General features: G+C 53.8%; 1 protein-coding gene across 3 annotated transcripts in view; it reads left to right on the top strand.

The window, feature by feature from the left end:
• Positions 1-1,971: 1,971 nt before the first annotated feature.
• CELF5 (CUGBP Elav-like family member 5) overlaps positions 1,972-20,246 on the top strand; it is a 37,610-nt gene continuing 19,335 nt past the window's right edge. For 2 of the 3 annotated variants that reach the window (XM_038163497.1, XM_038163499.1), the window contains exons 1-3: positions 1,972-2,337; positions 8,787-8,869; positions 20,128-20,179. In XM_038163497.1, coding sequence (XP_038019425.1) covers positions 2,052-2,337; positions 8,787-8,869; positions 20,128-20,179 — 421 coding nt within the window. In that variant the 5' untranslated portion in view covers positions 1,972-2,051. The remainder of the gene's footprint in view (positions 2,338-8,786; positions 8,870-20,127; positions 20,180-20,246) is intronic. The other variant, XM_038163498.1, reaches the window with a different exon arrangement.

Genomic DNA, 20,246 nt, shown 5'->3' on the forward strand with positions numbered 1-20,246 from the left:
CTGGCATGTGGGGCACTGTGGGGAGAGGGTAGGAGGAAGGATGGGGCTTGGGGACCAGGCAGGAGAATGCTGAGTTAGGCTGCAGAGGGAGCACAGAGCTGTGGCTGCCCTGGTTATGTTGTGCTGTGCAGTAGGGTCACCTCTCCACTCACTGCCGCCCTCCCTGCGCAGGATCCAGGGCAGGAGGAAAGGGGGATGGCAGAAAGCTCTCAGCAGAGACTACGCAAGGGGAAGCAAGGCCAGGCTGTGCCTGCACCACGGTCCTTTCACAGGCACAGCCTGGCATGCTCAGTGGAGCTGAGCACCTGACTCTGCCACAGCTCTCTGCAAACAACCCAGCCAGCACCCCCTCCCTCCTCGCAGCACGAGCGGCGTATTCATCCTCAGGGACACCGGGGCAGCATGACAGGCTGAAATGTGTGCTGTGACGACAAAAGCCGTGCACGCTGCGGAGGGAATGCTCTGTAGGGGATGCAGGCAGCGTGTGGCTGTGGGCGGCGGAGCGGGGCTGGGCTGCATCCCTGCAGCACAGCTGCTCCTGACGGAGCTGTGCCGTGCCTCAGCGTCACCCTGGCGTGACAGAGGTGGGGCACAGAGGTGACACAGCCCCGGCCACCTGGGCCGCGCTGCTTGGAGCGGTGACATCCCCTCAGTGCCTCACATCCCCTCAATGCCTCACAGCCCCTCAGCGCCTCACAGCCCCCCAGTGCCTCTCAGCCCCCCAGTGCCTCGCAGCCCCTCAGTGCCTCACAGCCCCTCAGCGCCTCACAACCCCTCAGCGCCTCGCAGCCCATCAATGCCTCGCAGCCCCTCGGCGCCTCACAGCCCCTCGGCGCCTCGCAGCCCCTCAATGCCTCGCAGCCCCTCAATGCCTCACATCCCCTCAACGCCTCGCAGCCCCTCCGTGCCTCGCAGCCCCTCCGTGCCTCGCAGCCCATCAATGCCTCACATCCCCTCAACGCCTCGCAGCCCCTCCGTGCCTCGCAGCCCCTCCGTGCCTCACAGCCCCTCAATGCCTCACATCCCCTCAACGCCTCACAGCCCCTCCGTGCCTCACAGCCCCTCAGCGCCTCGCAGCCCCTCAGCGCCTCGCAGCCCCTCCGTGCCTCACAGCCCCTCAACGCCTCACAGCCCCTCCGTGCCTCGCAGCCCCTCAATGCCTCACAGCCCCTCAGTGCCTCACAGCCCCTCAACGCCTCGCAGCCCCTCAGTGCCTCGCAGCCCCTCAGCGCCTCACAGCATCTGCCAGAGCTGGAGAAAGCAGTGGGAGAGCAGTGCAGAGCCTCACACGGGGAGGGAGAGCTGATCCCGTTAGCAATAATGGCTGCTCCAACGTGGGTACACAACCAGCTCCTGACCATCTGGCACGGTCTGACACAGGACCGGGCTGGGGATGCCTCCAGCAAGCCCCAGTGAGGGGGGAGCTGAGCTGCTCGGAAGAAAGGAGACTTTCCCTAGAAAGGCAGGGGCAGGCAGAGAGGTGTGCCCGGGGTTGTAGAGCTGGGGCCGTGTATGGCTTCCCCTTCCAGCTCAGCCCCCTCCAGCCCCTGTGCTCGCTGCTGGGTCACGGCTGCGTTACAAAATTTTCTGCTTTAAATAATCTCTTCGCCTCCAGACCCTTGTGCTGAGGCACCAAGAAAATGGGCCGAATGCTAATTTCTGACACGGATGTGGAGCGGCTCTGCCTTCGTGGGTGCTCAGAGCTCTCCCGTGCTCCCAGGGCCCTCCGCGCTCCTGGGCCCTAAAAGCACAGCTCTTCCCTCGCTCGCGGGGACGGGCATCGCGGCGGTCGCTGCCGCCCCGTGGCTATCACCACCCTCTCGTCCCAGCGGGCCGGTCCCGAGTGCCCCTCCCGGGCCGCTCCCGGGGGTCTCCGGTGCCTTCCCCGCTGCCCCCCGCTCCTGAGGGGCCGCGGCGGCGCGGGGCCCGGCAGGGGGCGCTGTGGCGCGGCTCTTTGTGGCGCCGCGGCGGCGGCGCTGGCGGCGGGGCCGTTCCCGCCGCGCTGCCTCCCCCGCCCGCCCGCCCGCCCGCAGCCGCGCCGGGCGCGGGGCATGGCCAGACTCACCGAGGGCGAGGCGAGGAGGCAGCCGCCGCCGCTCCCGCCAGCGCCGCAGCCGCCCCCGCCGCCGCCGCGCCGAGCCTCCCCCATGAGCAGCAGCGGCGGCGCGGAGCCCCCGGCGCAGCCCGACAGCATGAAGGACCTGGATGCCATCAAGCTCTTCGTGGGGCAGATCCCGCGCAACCTGGAGGAGAAGGACCTCAAGCCGCTCTTCGAGCAGTTCGGCAAGATCTACGAGCTCACCGTGCTCAAGGACCGCTACACCGGCATGCACAAGGGTGAGCCCGGCGCGGCGCGCACAAAGGGGCGGCGGGCCCCGGGTCGCTCCACGCGTGACCCACCGCGATGTGCCGTTCTCCCACACCGCCGCTCCCTCAGCGGGGGCTGGCGGCCCCGATCCGCTGCCCGGGAACGCGTCCGCACCCCCGGCGCCCACGGGCGGGGTTCCCCATCCCCGCGGCGGAGCCCCGCCGAGCCCCTCGGCCGCGGCCCGAGCCCCTCGGGCAGCCCGGGGCCTGTCGCCCCGCGTGGGGTGCGGTGACAAAGGCGGCGAGGGGCGGCGTGGGCCGGGCCGGGGCTGCCGCGGAGCGCGGGGGCCGCGGCGGGACCCTCGCTGGGCTGCTGGCCATCCCCTAGGGGGGCTCACACCGACCCCGGGCAGGGCTCGGCGCTGCGGTTTTAAAATCCGTGCAACAAAGAATATTGGCCGCGAACGTGCTGCTGTCAGTGGCGTTTGGGGTAGGTGAGGGGCCTTCGTGGTGGCACACAGGGAGATGAGGGGTCTTCCTTCGCTGAAGGACCTTTATTGGGTGCTGAAAAGTTTGAGGAGGCTCCTTTAGCCTCGCTTATTTTGTTTTTATACTGAAGAGCTGTCGCGTTCGGCGTGGCAGCTCCCTTCAGTGGAGCGGCTCTACCCCACCCCAGCAGGTGTTTGGGATCTTGTGACCAGCGCGGCTCCAGCCAGGAAGGGAACTCACGGAGTTGTTTGCTGTAAGATCCCAGGGGGTGATGGCAGCATCGCTCCCTGGCGCAGGTAGAACAGCCTGCAGGGAGCCGACAGTGAGTACTGAAAGGTGTCGGTGCTCAGCCTGGGCTGCTGTGCCCTAAAATGATCTGTGATGGGGCCATGTGTTGGTGCATGCTGGAGGGAGTGTGCAACGCTCAGTCGTGATGCCTCAGATTTAGGAGGAAAGGTAGGAAAAATCGAGTGCCTTGGTAACGTGAACCATTCTAGACTGAACAGAGAGGGAAGAGGACAGGAAAAAAACAAGTGTATTTTCAAATAAAAGGCCAAATCTAACTCTCCAGCACAAAAGGAAAACACTTTCTCATTGAAGCCCGTGGGGGCTGGGCTGGCATGAATTTAGCTGAAGAAGTGTGTCTGGTTGTGAGTGAAAAACGAGGATGCCATGTGCTTGTGTGTTTCTGTGTGCAAGGAACTGCATCCAGACCTGCTGCCAGGGGATGGTGAGTTGCAAGGTTTCAAACCCAGCAAGGAGGAGAATGGGCCCAAGGCAAGAGACAGTTGCACATTTCATTCCAGTTGACATCTTAAATATAGACTGTGCGGTCTGAGGTCAGCTTCCAAGCAGGAGACAAATTCTAGGGATCTGCTTAGGTATGGAAATTAGAGGGGGCAGCAGTGGTATTAGCCAGATGTATGTGATATTAACTTGCTGTTAAAAGCAGGATTTCTGCAGCAAAATAAATACATCCTTTTGGTTCTAACTTTTTTTTTTTTTTAGTGGATGTGGGTGTTGTTGGTCAGGGGTTGTTCTGTCCAGAAGGGGCTGTTGAGGTGTGAGGTTCTCTGGCGGTTGTTTTGGGGTTGTTTCCACACCCCTTCAGTTCCCTGTGCCCCTCCCTGTCCTGTTTTGTACAAAGTGAGAGGCTGGGATTCCTTTCCTGGTGGCATGAGTTTGCATGTAGATCCTCAGCCTGTTTTGGAACAGCCTCTCCAGAGAAGTCATCGCTTCACAAGGAAGTGTGTGGGGGTTTAGCGTGCAGCCAGGGAATGAGATCCACAATCCAGCCCACCCTGGTGCCTGATCGCTCTCATTTACCAGCCTTGGCTGCAGTGCCAGTGCTCCGTGCAGGAAGGCCATCCTGTCGAGGAGCTGCTGCTGGCATCTGCAGGCCTGGAAGGTGCCAGGCCTGACCCAGGAGCTGCAGTGGCCTGGAGCACTGTCACAGCCCCCAAACAGAGGACACTTTGGCTGCGGGCTCGTTCCTGCACTGAACAGAAGCCACCTTTCTGGGGCAGTTCTAACAGCAGACTCAGTTTTCTCTCCCTATGTTCCTGATCTGCAGTGAGATCCAATTGACAGCTCACATGCAGCTTCCATCTGCTTTTTTCCCTTTCTCTCCCCAAAGGGGAGGAAGCGGTTGTGTGAGAAGCCAGCACTGCTGGTGCAGCCCAGCGTGTCCTCTTGTATTCCCTTGCAGCTTGACATGGAGCTGAGCAGCCACCTCTGCCTCCAGGGAGGAAGAAAGGGTGGAAAAGGCCTGCCAGGGGCTGGAGGATGTGAGTTGGGCTGCAGTGTCCAAGAGCTGGTCCTGTAGGGGTGCTGAGAATGGATGAATTTGGTGGAGGCAGAGGAGAATCTTAGAGATTTGGAAATGTGAGCTCTGCTATGAAATGGTTTTGTTAGCACCTGACTAGTCATGTCTCAGCAACCTGGCTACTGGTAGCTGATACTGTTCCAGCCTAATATTATTCATGAGGCAGTTTTTCTATTTATGTTAATCACAGATACATTTGCATGTTAATGGCAGTGTTTGTCTCAAAGCTAATATTTTCCTGGGAAGAGCAGGGAGGCGTTTGAACAGGCTTTTGGAATGGGTCAGGGGAGGCTGAGTGGGGAGAATCAAGTGGAAATTTTTGGCCTTATGTTTTAGGATTAGGCAGAAGACAGTTCCTTCACAAGTGTCAACTGGATGGGTTTCCTAGGAGTGCTCATGGTAGGGAAAGTGGAGTGTGAGATGCCAAACTGAATTGCAGGGGAGTATTCAGCAGGGGCAGGAGCAGCAGGAGCAGCCCTCTCACGGGCATGTGGACAGATAGGTGGCTTTTCCAGAGGGCAAGGATACAACACCACCCTCAGCCCAACTTGCCTCCCTGGCAGCCCAGTTTTGACTCAGCTTCTGCAGGCTTGTAGATTAGCTCCCCACTGACTCCACACTTCCCCTGCTGAAGTATTTAATGTGATTTCTGATGCTAAGCAGAATCTAGAGATCCCTCCCTCCTGCAAACCAGCAGCCTTTTCTTGCTCAAGGCTTTAGACTGCTGATGTGTGGAGTAATATTTAGGATCTGAGGGGACTGTAAATTCCAGAGTCAATGTGTAGTTTGTAGGGAGGATCAGGCACTGAATTTATTTTTTTTTTTATGCAATCTCTTGCAAGTGAAACTAGGCTGGGTTCTGCCTTCAGGGAGCTGGAAACCCTCCTGGAGCCCGTGGAAGTAGAGTGGTACCATGCTGCTGGGACATAGAGGGATCCTTGGCACAATGATGGTGGCCTGGCTTTGCAGACAGGCCTGGCTTTGCAGACAGTGCTCTGGGTGCTGTCCTGCATCCCTGTGCTGGGAATGGGTCATTGGCACTGTCTGGGTGCCTGGGACCTTCCAGGCTGACACTTCTGAACACCCTGAGCACTTTCTAACACCACGTCCTGTGTCTCAGCAGGCACAGCTGACTTGGTGTGAGTGCCCAGAGGGGCCTGAGCCTGCCTGTCTGAGCTTGCTGTTAACTAAAGCAGGAAATGTGGAAGTGAGAAAACCTAGTGAGAGTGACAGGCCCCTCTGCACCTCTGGACATCTCTTCAGATCCGTGGGTGGCTCTGTCAACTCAAAGTTTTAGGAGCCCAAAGAAGCCATGAAGGACAGGGAGAGCAGAATCCTGTCCCAGCATCCCAGGAGTAGCTGCACAGTTAGTGTACAACAGATAATGGCTCTTCAGAAAGGAAGTGTATTTTCCCCAAATATTTGTTTACACAATTAAAGCACAGTGTTTCTGCCAAACCTTTTCCTGTATTTCTGACCAGGACTTTGCAAAGAGAATGGAATTGAGTACTCTACCTCCAAAACTCCTGGCTGTGAAAGGCAGTAATCATATTTTCCAAAAAGCATAGCTGACATCTTTAGCTCCCTCCTTTCCAGAACCAGTACAGCTTCCCAGGTTCCTGCAGTTGGGGAAGTAAGAATGAGAGGAATGTCCTCAAACCTCAAAGCTTAGAGACATGAAGAGCAGTGGAGCAGGCTGTCCTGTACGTGCAGCCCCAGTCCAGGCAGGACATTAGAGGCTGCCTGAGTGGTGCTTCATGCTTGAGTGAGGAGGAGGAGCACAAGTGGCTTCTGCTGAGCAAATACCCACACCCTTGTAGAGCAGAGCAGCAGTGGGGATTGCATGTGGGTTGGAGTGAGGCAGCTTCAGGCTCCACAGTTACAGGATGTTTCTGTCTCTGGAAGCTGCTGCCTCTTGGTACCTGAGCTGCTAGAAGATGAGCAATGTTACTGCCTTTGCTGTGGGGAAGAGAAGCACCAGAGGGCTCTAGGGAGGGCATTCATGGCACTTTTTCACTTTGGTGCTGGTGGACCTAGGTTTTGCTGGCCTTTACAAATCCCTGATCTGGCATGATAACAGCACCTGCCTGTGTGAGGAGTGTATCTCCTTTATCCCCACTAAATGGTGTGTCTTTGTCCAGTTCTCATTTTTAGCTTGTCCTCCCCTGGACTGGGGTTTTTGAGGGCGCTTTGCCTCAGTTTTGCCATTCCTGAGCACTGGAATATGGGGCTCAAGGATGGGGTTTGCAGGCTTCATGTGGACATAACTCTGCTCCTATCCTGAGTTTTCTTTGGTTGATGGCTGATGCTCCTGAGGCAAGGATAGTGCCTTCACTGCACGTGGGCATAGTACCAATGCATTGAAGCTTTTAGTGGAATAAATTGCTTATTCCCAACTGCTGACTTCAGGGTTTTGTGAGCTAAACCTGGCCCAAATTGTCTTAGAATTCTGAGTCTTGTATGACTTGCAAAGTAGCAGACTGGAGCAGCAGGTGGAATTGGTGGAATTGGGTATCTGTGTTTGAGGCTTTGGTGTCCAGGCCTTCAGATCTGTTAGAAATAGGTAATAGAGGTTATGGAGTAATAATAGGTAAAAATATAGAGTAAAAATAGGTAATAGGTTATAGATTCTGGTCTCTCTGGTTACAGAGCTGCTTTTGAGGCTTGATGTCAGAGCAGTCCATGGGGAGAGTGAAAGCTGAGGGAGCTTCCCCACCACGACAGAGCCAGCTGCCTTTGCCAGGAGCAGTGAATGACCTGCATTCTTCCTGGCCTCACTGCATTTGTTAAATTACCTGTTGGTCCCACGTTGGACTTTGGTGCAGCATTCAAAATCTGGGCAATAAGGAGCTTTAATGACCTCTTAGAGATACCTAGTGCTTGTGTGCTGTTTATGGAAGGTTTTTTCCCCCTAGCAAGAGGTGTGAGAACAGATGTGATGTGCTTACCTGCAGCTGCTTCTTGGAGTTGGGATGGAAGAACAGGATAATTACGTTGCTGTGGTTTGGACTGTCCTGAGGAGCTGGCCTCAGGGTGTTGGGTACCTGGAGTCCCACTGGGCTGGAGGGGGGAGGTCCAGACAGTCTCTGCACCCACCTTTGGGTGCAGCTCACGGAGAGCTGAAGCAGCTTTGGAGTACCCCAAGCCAGGCACAAGAATGTGGAGGCAGAGAAATGGGCCTCTCTGGCCATAACGCGGCATCTGCAGCCCCAGCACAGCAGTGTAGACAGGGATATTCATCAGCAAGCCAGAGGCACTCCTCCTGCCTTTGCTTGGGATGTGGAATGCCACTGTGGATAGGAGGGGGATGAGTGAGGGGGTCAGATGCATTCTGAGTCTATTCTCCAGTGCTTTGCCTACCCTCATCTGAAACAACTCAAGTGACAGAGCTCCAGGCACTTCCCTGGGGAGATCATTCCACAGTCTAAATCTCTTTCTGCTAGGAAATGTTTCTTGATAACCAGCCAGATTTTCCCTTTGCTTATTCTTAGCATCAGAGCACCCAAAGATGATCCCTCTTCTTCCTGGAGGGGTACAACTCCTCCCCCTCCTCCCTTGGCTCCAGCATTCGTCTGAGATGTTGAGTCATATCTTGACTAAGAATGTCAGGATCTGGCCTTTTCTCTGTGCTTTTTGTCTGGCTTCTTAGGTTGGCCCTTGCAGAATGCACGATGCTCTGCTGGGCTGTGTATTGCCCGTGTGGTGCTTGTGTACCTTGGTGTGTGTTTGTGTGCGTCACCCAGCACTCAGGGCCAGGCCTCTCCTGCCATAGCTTTCCCTGATTTGTGAATCTGGATCGTGGAGCTTTTGTGTAAGCCTAAAATCCCAGATACTTCTGTTCTTTCCTTGCTTCTTTTCTTCTTTTAATCAGTAATCATCCTGATCCTTGTGTTTGGAGCTGTTTCTGCCACAAACAAGATCAGCTTTCCTTTTGCTCCCCCATTGTGTCTCACCTTGTTTAACACCTGTGTCAAGCCCTGTTGATTCACTGGGACCCTTTTCCAGCTCTTAATAGACTTCAGATGTGGCCTGCAAGTCCTTTCACGTTGTTCCCTTGTCTTTTTTTTTCCCCCGGAGCTTTAGACACATCCAAATTATGTAACATTTGTGTTGATGTTCATCTGCAAGTGCCTGTCTAACTTGACGCTCTCTGTATCTGCTGCAGGTTGTGCATTCCTCACGTACTGTGCCAGAGACTCTGCCATCAAAGCCCAGACAGCCCTGCATGAGCAGAAGACTTTGCCAGGGGTAAGTCCCAGTGAATTGTCTGGAGTTGATGCCGTGGGCAGGATGATGGGGAGTTTTCAGGGGAGGCAGTGAGGGGGAGAAGTGGCTTAGATCAATTTTCCTGCTTGTGGAAGAGAAGGGTGTTTCAGGGCTTAGGACAGGGGTATGGGAGTGGAAGCACAGCACTGCTCCTCAGAGCTGCTGCTTTTTTTCTCTGGCCAGGCCTGTTTCTGTGCTGCCCTTTGCTCCCTGTGCTGTGACAGGACACCTTCAGCTTTCTGTCCCTGTCACTAGGGAGCTGTGGGCTTTGGGGTGAAGTGTGTGGGTGCACAGTGGGCATTGCTGAAAAACTCACACAAGATAAGATACCAGAGCCTTTTTCCAGGTGTGCAGAACCTCCTGGTGCGTCCAATTCTACTCTGCCATTGCCCTGCAGGGTGTCTGGATGGAGCCGTGATGCAGTGGCTGAATTGGATAAGCCTCTCAAAAATAAAATATACTCTTGCCACATGCCGTTGTTTGGAAGAGAAATGGTCTATTTTTAGGTGAGAGAAGGACTGCTGGTCTGTTCCTGGGTCTTGCTCACTCCACAGCTGGTCTTGGGAGCAGAGTTCAGTGGGATTTGAGGGAAGCTGGGTACTGTGGAACAGGTCCCTCCTTGCCTGGCAGTCCTCTGCCTCCCTGGGACCTGCTGGAGAGCTGAAAGGAGTTCTGGATTGTTGCCCTTCCCATTTTGGTATGATTTAAGAGCTTTGACTGGGCAGTTCCCTTGCTGTACTGAGGGGGTTGATCAAGCACACTGAAAGGATTCATTTGGAGGTGAGTAGGAGGAGGAGTTGGGTACTTATAGATAGAAGCTCACAGGAGGCCCTGAGTGCTCAAGGCAACAGAATAATTAATGTAAACCAGGGGTCTCTGGAGGGTGGTTAGGAATTCTTAACCATAACATTTTTTTCTTTAACCCATACAGGTCCAAAGAGCTTCCCTCACCTCTCCCAGCTGCCCTCAAGACCTCCACACACACCCACCCACCCTTCCACCCACTCTTTTCTGTATTTGTTTACCTCTGCTTTTTTGGCATGGGCCTGTGCTGGAAAATGCATGTGACTTAATTATCACTTAACAAGGTCCTTATCTCAGCACAGCCAGGGGGAAGAGTGCAGATAAGCAGCACAAATCTGCCTGAGATATTTTTGTGAGATGGGAAATGGTTGGATTTTTAAACTAAAGCAGTGTAACCTTGTGTGTTGGTCCAGGGCAGAGCTGACAGTGTCTATAAGAACAAGTCAAAGGATGGAGGAGCAGTTGAGAGGAGTCATGGTACAGTGCTGTTAATGCAGTGGAGAAGTCAGATGTGTCTCTGAAAAATTATTCATGGGAGGCTTGGTGGATTCAAGGCAATCTCAGTTTTGCTACAGTTCTACATGGGGGATTTGTTGCATGTTTCACTGTGTTCTCTACTGTCTGTGCTCTCAGGGGTTGTAGAGAGCTGCATGGAGCAGTGTTTAAAGCAGCAATTTATCTATGATGTGGTGATCTAAAGGCTTTTTATGTTAAGGGAGGTGTAAGACACTGCCTGGGAACAGTAAGGAATCTGAGGTAGGTGAGTACTTTTGAACATACTTGTCTGGAGACAGTTAATGAGCAGTGTGGTGTAATTATGTTTCAGGATTAGGATGAAGATGAGCTGTGCTGCATTTGGAGCTATTTTCAGGCTGCCAATATACCACTTCATCACATTTAGTTTCTCTTTTGTTCGGTCCCTCAGTGACCAAGAAGGCACAATTCTCTCTCTCTGTGGTCATGTGGAGATGGTTGCTTGGCATGGACGTGGGCTGGGTGAGCTGAGGTGGCTTTCAGCCGTGGTGTGCTGGTGTCTGTGTAGCATCACCTGTCCTTGTGGGCAACACTTTGGAAATTAATCACACACAGGACAGCCAGGCAGTTGCTTCCCTGTTTGAGGAGCAAGAACATAAAATTTCATGTCTGTATATTCACATCTGGATCATCTTCTGATGATCTCTGGGGCAAAGCCTATCCCCAGGAGTTCAGCCAGGGCCCCAGCATAGGGCAGGGCACAGAATGTACTGACCACAGCACTGAGATTTCAGTCAATGGGCCACAGACTGGTAAACAACTGATTTATTGTGCATTTTACCCAAATCCTCTCTGGTTGCACATAGCAGGAGAAGAAAGAAAGCTGAAGGGTTATGAAGTGTAGGGTGACACAAACTGTCACCTGAGTGCGTGACCAAGCCTCAGCAGGTTTAGAGACAGCAAGGGATCCAGCTGGCAGAGGAAGGATCTTGTGCTGATCCTACACTTGCTGTTGTACCACCAAGCAATCGCAGATGCCACAAGAACCAAAGTCCCTTCCTTTGTTGGTCTCAATGCAGAGAGCTGTGGTTGAACTCAGCAGTTCATGAACCTGAATAGAGACAAATGACTTTCTTGGTCTAGACTGAGGATTTGGTAAGGACAGGGTTATGGAAGGGCTTTGATATGGTTTCTGTGACACTCAGGCTGTGATCAGCCATCTGGAGCAGGACTTCTGGGTTCTCTTCCAAACTGGGTAGGTCTGGGCCCACAGAGGTGTTGCTGAGGTCCTCCAGATCTGGTGCCAGCAATGTCAGCCCACCTGCAGGGCCATGAGTGCAGTGTAGCTTACCTAAGCTTTTATATATAGTTATATTTATATTTTAGGTTTTCCAGATAAGTCACTAGGAATCACTGTTGTCTGTATTTATTTTTGTGGCATTTGGGGCAAGCTCTCTTTATGTGAGGTCAGAATTCTCTTTTGTCTCTGAATTGAGTGCTGTTGGATATCTAGTAACTGAATGGAATTTAAACTCTAAAAAGCTTATTTTTTAACAGTAAGGCTCCACATCTTTTTCTGAGGTAGACAGAATTTTGGTTTTACATTCTTTTATATGGGCTGGTGTGCTCAGGGTGTAAAGTAACAAGACTGTCATCGAATCATCAGGTTGGGAAGGACCTCTGAGATCATTGAATCCAACCATTAACCCAGCACTGCCCAGTGCACTAAATCATGTCCTTAAGTGCCACATCTGATGGTGACTCAACCAGTCTCACCTGTACAGCTGCATATTGTATTATCTAACACACCTGTGCTGCCTTCAGAGCTGGTGGATTGTTGAAATCAGGCCTTTAAGGCTATTTCCTAAATTTGGTGCCCTCTTCAGCTGCCAGCCAGCCCAGCAGTGCAGTGTTTCACCTTCTCCCCGCTCCCTGGCACACTCCTCCCTGCCTCAGTGAAATGATATTATATCTCAATAACCCATGCCTTTGATTCGTGATTGTGCCTTCACTTTGCTGAGTTCTGAAAGGAATTGGAGAGGTTATTAATGACACACAGTGATCACACAGCAAGTTAAAGCCTCTTGCTAAGTGAAATTTGAGGGAAAAGCATCCAGCTTTTCAATATTTCGCAGAAACGCTTTATGTCTCTTTTCATTTGCAGCCAGACAGTTGCAAATTACATAAAATTGCTCCTGAAGAAGAAGAGGAAGAAGAATAGAGGGAGGAAGTGGAGGGGGGAGGTTTAAAAAAGTAATTCTTTTGGCAAGGTACAGTTACAGTTTTATTTCTATGCAGAACAAAGAAAGGCCTGCTGAAAGGTAGGCAAGTAAGTGGCAGAAATTGGTATTGATCCAAGCTGGGAATACGGGCAGTTTAAGAGCAGTGATGAGGGTACTGAAATGTGGCTACATCATAGGGAGAACTCATGGATGCAGGGACACAGGAATGGAAAATTACAGAGAGCAGCAGCATGAGAGCAGACAGAGACTCTGGGAATGCACTAGGGGTTGAGATGCTGCAGCACTAATTCAGGTGGTTGGGCACCAGCATCGTGCAGAGACCCAGCAGAGCTGGAGCAGAGGGCATCCCTGTGGGTAGGCTGTGTCCTGTGCTGCCAGGAGCAAGGGCTCACCTGGGCCATCTGTCAGGATCCACAGCCCGTGGTGGCAGGAGGGAGCACAGGTGACTGGAGGGACTTTGGTGGAGAGGGCAGTGCATCTCATTCTTCCCTCCCCTCTCATTTGTGCACCAGCCTGGACCACTATTTCTGAAAGTTTCAGGTGGTCTAAATGTTTGGCTGAGGTTTGAAGCTGGGCCCTGCTCATTAATCTTTGCAGCTTGAACCCTTGAACAGGGCAGGGTGGAGAAGTTTTTCCCGTGTCCATCCTGCAGCTTTGATAGACAATACCAGCAAGCTGCAGAGAGCCATGCAGCATTATCAGTTAGACATACAGAGAGCATGCCAGGGCTGTCTCATGGAAATGGCAGCACCAGGACATGAAGGTGCTGGGCTAAAGCAGCCCCTGGGCAAGAAGCAGCAGAAGTGCCTGTTCAGTGCAGAGGGAATTGAAAATACTTGTGCTGTTGAGGGTTTGATTTGAGGGGCTGAGAACTCTCAGTGAGGCGAAGCAGCTGCCCACTGAAGTGTCTACACTGAAGATCAAGCTGCCAAGGCAGGCATTGCCTCCTGTTCCCTGGAGAACTGGAAGAACAGTGAAATTAAAGATCAGCACCCGTTCCCACACGCTGACCGAGTGGACACATGCAGGCTCTGTCCTGTGCACAAGGGCTCTTCCTTTCTCCAGAGAAATTGCTGCCCTTTGCACAGCCAGGCCCTGGCATCTCCTTGCAGCACAAAGCTCTGACTTTTGCCTCCCTGAGCTGGGTCTTCCCTGGTGATCTCACTTACCTGTGCTGGTGAGCTCCCTGCACCTGCACACCAGCCCACACAGACCTTGCTCATTGCAGAGGCACCACCCTCCTGAGTGAGGCTCCACATTCCCACCTCCGTGGGGTCATTTGGGGCGTGTGCCTGCACACAAGTGTTTGTGAACATGGATGGAGATGGGATCATAGGATAATTTATGGTGCAAGAGACCCCTGGGGTCTCTGCTCAAACCCCACTCAAAGCAGGGCTGACTACACCAGATCACTGAGGGCCGTCCCCAAGTGAGATTTGACAGTCTCCAGGGGCATCCTGCTGTCACCTGGGGCCTCTTTTCCAGTCTGCCAGCACCCCTAAAGGGAAATAGCTTATCTCATATCAGCCCAGAAGTGGCTCAGGGGATTTGTTTGGTGGTGCTGAGGCTTGGGCCCGTTTTGGGTGGATTTTCCCGTGGGTGTGTCAGTATCGCCGGAGGTTTTGCTCCGCTCGGATTGTCAGTGTTAGTGGTTGCCAAGGGAACTGGCACAGCCACTCTGCGTGCAGGCAGAGGGTCCCTGTTACATTAGCAGAGATGTCTTTTCCTGGCCACTGTCATTACCTGCCATTGGGCAGGAGAAGGGCACGGCTGCAGCAGCCCAGTGGCAGCAGTGAACCTGCCAGCACAGCCAGGAGAGGCTTGGGCAGGCTCTGCAGAGCTGCTGTGTCCATCAGCTCAGACACTGCTGCCCCGGGCTCTTCCCTTGCCTGCTTTTTTGGGGTCCTTGGAGGCTGCAGCTTGTGCACAGAGAAGCCCCTGAAGGTGCTCACTGGACCAGTGGTGCACCAGTGGGCACGGGGAAAGGCTCAGGGAAAGGCTCAGGGTGCTGGGTGTCCTTTCCAGTGGAGAGATCAAAGCCAGCTAAGTGTGTGCTCCCAGCTTTTCCCTCTGCAGCTTTCTTGCATTTGCTCAGGGGAACATGGTCACCCATTTCACAGCATCTTACTCCTGCTTTTTGCAGGCCTTAAACCCTAAGCGTTCCTTGGGCCTGCTAAGTGTCCTTCGGTGGGAGTGACAAATGTGACAATCTTGGGCAAGTCTCTGAAGCAAGATGCTGCAGCTGACACAGGACTGTGGGTCTGAGCACTCAGCCGTGCCTGGGTCCTCAGGCCCAGGGCTTTCTGGAGGCCAGAACGATCTCTTGTGGCCTTGATGAACTTTCTAGAGGAGCTTTTGGGTTTTTAGTTTCATCAGTCCTTCAGCAATCTTCCTTGCTTGTGCAAAAAAGATGCAGGCAGAAGTTGTGTGGTTTGTACTCTGGGATTCACATCCTGCTTCTGCCACAGACTTTCTGCATGATCCTCATCACCACATGCCTCGATTCCTCCACCTGGAACACACTGCTCATAATTATCCTTGTCTCCTCCATAGCAGGATTGAATGAGGTGAATTCATAAGCAGCCTGTAGAGCTGTGCCAGAACTTGGTGCTAATGTTGCTCATGTTTCTGTATGAGACAACCCCTCTTTCTCAGGGAAGGATGGTTCTCCTGGACAGGACTAAGGCACACTGAGATGTCAGAGGGAGGGTGCAAGCAGGATACTTGAGCACTGAGACTGGCACCAATCCCTCCCTGCTTGCATTCCCAATCAGAAACGGAATCCAAATGAACAAATTAGCATTTAGATTTATGTGCTCTGCCCAGTTAGAAGTGATTATGATCATTCAGGCAGGGCATTTTTAACTGGCCAGAGGAGGACAAGCCCAGGATTTGTAAAGTGGAAAGCCTAGGACCTAATTCTGCCTGTGGCCTTGGATGCCTTTTGGTTCCTGACATCCCAGAGGAGCCAGCCTGCGTTGTGTGCTTTGTACACTCTGCTTCTGACCCTCTTAACACTGAGGTTCCCCTGCATTGCACCTAAGGGGCTATTTTACATCACTTACTTGTAATTAATAGAGAAGCTTGCCCTGCTGTCTCAGGGGGCTTTTTCCTTCCATCCAGCTTTTGCAATTTGAAAGCTGAAGAAGGGGGATCTGGGAGTCTTCTCCTTGAAGAACAGGGCTACCAGGTTGCTGAGCTGACTGACAGCTCGTGCTGGGCACTGGTTAAACACGGGAGCCAGTTCACCTCCAGAAGTCTTTATTTGGGGTGTGATGAGAAAAGGGGTGAATTTTGGCCTTGGTGAAACCAATAGCAAAGCTTCCTCTGACTTTAGGAGTGCCAGGATGTTTCCTTGTTCTCTGGGGTGCTACAAAGGTGGGGAGCATTTCCTCAAAAGCAGAGGGGAAGCCCAAGCAGAGCAGGGTTCCCTGCTTCTCTGTGCTGCCCAATCCCGGGATTGGGGTGGATGTAATCCAGTCACTTTCAGCAAGGCCTCTTAGCCCTGCCTCTTCCCTGGAGGTCCCTGGGCTCCTCTGGGCTGCAGTGACCCTCCCTGTGGGTGTCTCCTCACTCTTCTCAGAGGGCTGCACAGGACGTGGCTGCTGTGTGATGCTCCCGAGGTTGGCTGCCACGTTGCTTCCCAGCAGGAACCCCACCAGAAAGCCAACAAGGGCTGCAGGCTCGTCAGAGGGACAGTGGTGCAGGCAGAGAATCCTCTGTGAGAGCTGAGAGCAGGGTAGGGACAGCTGTGCTGGGGAAGCTGTGTATCCAGCCAGGAGGGAAATGTGAGCGAGAAGCTGGAGCAGGGCAGTAGGAGCTTTGCTGCCCATCTGGTGCCCACTGCTGCTCCAGAGGATTTGCTGAGTGCAGTGGGTCATGGAGCTGACAGCCCTTACAGGGTCATCAGCAGCGGGTAAGGAGGACCCTGAGGTGTGAGGGTGAGGGACGGGGACAGGGGACATTTGGCCCATGGTGTCCTGACAGCATGTGCTAAATGTTAATGTGATATTCTTAAGAAATGAAGACTAATAATGCTCAGCTGAATAATTTAACAGGGAAGATGAAGCTCAGCTTGTGAGGCAGGTGCAGGCTCATGAATCATTTGCTGGAATTCTCCATCCTACACATGTGCTCACCTATGTGTTCTTGTGTGGTAAAAGGCATCCGTGTCTTTCCACTCTGGGAAATTAAGCAGACACATCCTGACTGCTGGATTCTGGGCACAGCTGGGTGTATACAAATACAGTCTTCTTATTCAGGTGTGTTCTCTGATTACTGTGCAGCCTCAGGTGATGACTGGAGGCCAGGAGAATTTGTACTTCCAGAGTTTGCTGTGTAAGCCAGAAGTGGGTCCTCCTTGCTGCCCTGTTCCTCTCTTTCTCCCTCAAATGGGAGAGGTAAAACTTGACTTCCCTGCTGGGTGCTCCTGTAGGGGACAGAGCTCTTTGTCTGAGACCTGTAGACAGAGTTTAGGATCCCCCAGGGACAGTTCTTAAGGCCTTAAGGTGGTTGAGTTAAAGCTGCTGTGGACTCCCTCTGCTTGAGAGGCCTTTGATAATTTGTTCATCTTTGGTGGCAATATGAGACTTAGAAGGATTAAAGTGGTGCTGTCCTTCTTCATAGAAGCCTCTTCTGTGCAAGGAGGGCCATGGCTCCCTCTGCCTCAGCTGGGAGACCTCCTGTTTCAGGAAGAAGCTGCCAGACAATCCTGCTGCTCTTCTCCAAGCCTCAGCATCTGGACATATTTCTTGTATCTTGTTTCCTTCTCTTTACCCATATCTTCCAGAGCAGATAAAGACAAGCCCAGAGACCTGACCTCAGGTTGGTGGGTGCCTCTCAAAGTCACTGGAGCTGGCAAGGCCTCTGGAAATGGGCAGCCCTTGACCCAGGGCTTGGTCTGACATGGGCAGGGGGAAAGTCTTCCAGTGCCCACCCCAGGTGCTGTTTCAGGTGGGCAAGAGAGGAGCTGTGGCCATAGCTGGGGGGTGCAGGGCAGCCCTGCTTCCTCTTGTAGCCCCAGGCAGGAGCTGCCTCTGGGTTTGCACCAGTGCTAACCCACGTCGCTGTACTGGCACTGCCACCTCCCTGCCAGGGCATCGTGCTGTGGCCCAGCTGTGGGCACGTCACCTCGCTGGCTCAGTGGCCCCGTGGGATGCGCTCGCCCAGGGTGGCAGGTCTGGTGGGGTCACCACCCCTGGGGTCACGTCCCTGGGATGGAGGAAAGGATAGGGATGGACAGATGGGGAGAGGGGGCCCCTTCCCCAGAGATCATATCAAAATGTCTCTTTTGTGCAAAGCAGAGGGAATGCCCCCAAGAGCTGGTTTCCATGGCAACTGCAAATGTCAGGTTCCATGTGGTGAATAACCGTTTCCATGACAACACCTCCTTTATCCTAGGTGCTGGGAGCTGGAGTGACAGCCCTGTTGGGGGAGGGGACAGGGAGATGGCCTCAGGTACTTAACCTCCCCCTCGCCTCCCCCATCCTTCCCTGGCCCTCAGCCCCTGCATCCCTGGGAGGGAGGTGCTGGCTGTGTGTGCGCTGCATTTCCACAGCATCCCTGCCGCCCCTCCTACCCCCAAATGGCTTTGGGGCTTTGGCTTCCTCGCAGAAGCTGAGATCCCAGTCTGTCTCTCCCTCTCCCTCCCCATCAGTTCAGTTAGTTTAGCCCTTGTTTTGCATCCTGGGTAGAAACAAAACTGTTCCTTGGTGCTGGGGGAATCCACGTCCTGGATGTGACGTGGCCAGCTGCCTCTCCTGGCTCTGCACGGAGCCCTCTCTTCTGAGCACACATCTGGGCTGCCTGCCCTCTCCCACTCAGCCTGCTCCCACAGCTCTGCCAGCCTCAGCTCACACAGGCAGGCTGCCAGGGACCGTGAGCAGTGACAGCAGCCTCTCAGCAAGGAAATCGGAGGCTTTGTGCAACAATCTCTGACCTCAGGCTCCTGAATCCCTGCCCCACATCCCACTCGGCTCAGGAAAGGGGTGCTGGGCCCTCAGCAGCTCCTGGTGAGTTCCAGTGCTGCAAGTGCTGGGGCCACATGGCAGCAACAGCAGGACATCAGGAGCTCTGCAAATGCCTGCAGCTCATCAAGAGTGGGGGAAGGACCTGCAGCCTCTCTCTCTTCCCTAAATGATTCAGCAGGTCTTGGGGTTGTCGTCTGTCAGGGTGCAGCATGGCAGCAGCTTGGCCTTCCTTTGGGGAGCTGCCAGCCCATCCCTGGGGCCATTTTCAGCAGCCCCATGATCAGTCCTTGAGGCAGGAATGGGATGGGCCTGCTCCCAGCCTCTGCTTGTCCTGCCTGAGGTCCATCAGCCAGAGGAAGCCAGCCTCAGAGCCCCCAGCTGCCAGGCTGTGCGCCGTGCCATGCCAGCCTGTCACCTCCTGGTTGGCATCTCTGTCCTGTGAACTGCAGAGCCACCTCACAGGTTTCCTCCAGCTCTTGGGAATGTGGGCTCTGCCTCTGGTTTCTGGCCAGTCTGGCTCAGCCACCACTTGGAGACTGACAGCCCTCCACATATTGTATGCTGGCTTCTGAACACATTTCAGTTGGTGACGTTTATGGCTTCATTTTATTTTCTGTTTTGTTGCTGTTTTACCTCAGGGGTTTCCTAAAAGAGGGGGCAGACTGTGCCTGGACCTGCAGCTCCTGTGCAGGCCTTCCCTGCAATATTCTGATTGTTTTTTATTATGAATGTCACTGATTCAGGTCACTGTCAGCCTCTGTGACTGATGCTGAGAGACATGGAGTGAGATGTGCTGTGAATGTGGAAATCTGCCCTGTGCACCATTCCTTGGAGGATATTCTGGTGCAGTTGGATCCTGCTAGCTGCGAAAGGAGGCTACAGCTTGTCAGCTGCCTCTCTGGGCAGCACAGGACACACAGACCTGCCAGCAGATGAGTTTTGCCCTGCTTTTCAAACCAGACAGTTAAAGCTGTGTGTTCCTTAATGCAGCTACTTCTGTTACCTGGAGAGTCCCCATACCATGTGAGCTAAGCTACCCTTCAGGCTTGTTTGCGGTTGGATTATTGCTGCTGACACTAATGGCTGCTAGAGAAGGAAAAACCTCTTCTCCACACCCAGACAAGAGGAATTTTGACACTTTCAACCTGAGCATTGCCGCTGAGGGCCAGAGATGAGAGATGTTGCTGGAGAGCAGCACTGCCCTTCTCAAGAGCTACTCTGGTGCACTGAGCTGTCTGTGTGAGGGCTGGGGAAGGGGGAACACGACAGGCCTGCCTGCTGTGCTGCTTCTGGCCAAGTTCAGAGGCAGTGTCTCTTCCCTGCTGCAAGGACAGTAAGTGGCTCGCTTGGGTGATGTGGCCATGCCTGCACTGAGTCAGGGCAGACACAGGAAGAGCTTCCAGGCACAGTCTCACCTCAGGCCACCCTGACCACTGTTCAGGCTCCAGTCACATGGCGATGAGCTGCCTCCTCAGAGTCCTCTCTGTGCTGCTTGCAGCAGCTGAGGAGGCAGAGCTTTATGCATGGTGGGCATTTCCAGGAGAGCTGCTCTCTGGGGCGAGCAGCTGAGCAGGGAAAAGCGCCAGGTTCCTTTTGGGAAAAAACCATCCCTTCTTCAAGGGTACTGCTTGCCATCACGGTGTCTTGGTTTCCCTTCTGCCTCTCTGCTCTGCCCTGTTGACAGTGCCTTCAGCAGCCTGTGCTGGGCACTGGGCCAAGCAATAACCTCTGCATTCCTCTTGCCTTGCAGATGGCGCGCCCGATCCAGGTGAAACCTGCGGACAGCGAGAGCCGTGGAGGTAGTTGTCATCTCTCCTTGCTTCTCCTTTGGTGGCCCTGTGCTTGTGAGGGGGACCAGGAAATGAGACA

Source organism: Motacilla alba, chromosome 28 (genome assembly GCF_015832195.1).
Source record: "Motacilla alba alba isolate MOTALB_02 chromosome 28, Motacilla_alba_V1.0_pri, whole genome shotgun sequence".
In the NCBI taxonomy this organism is placed as follows: domain Eukaryota; kingdom Metazoa; phylum Chordata; class Aves; order Passeriformes; family Motacillidae; genus Motacilla; species Motacilla alba.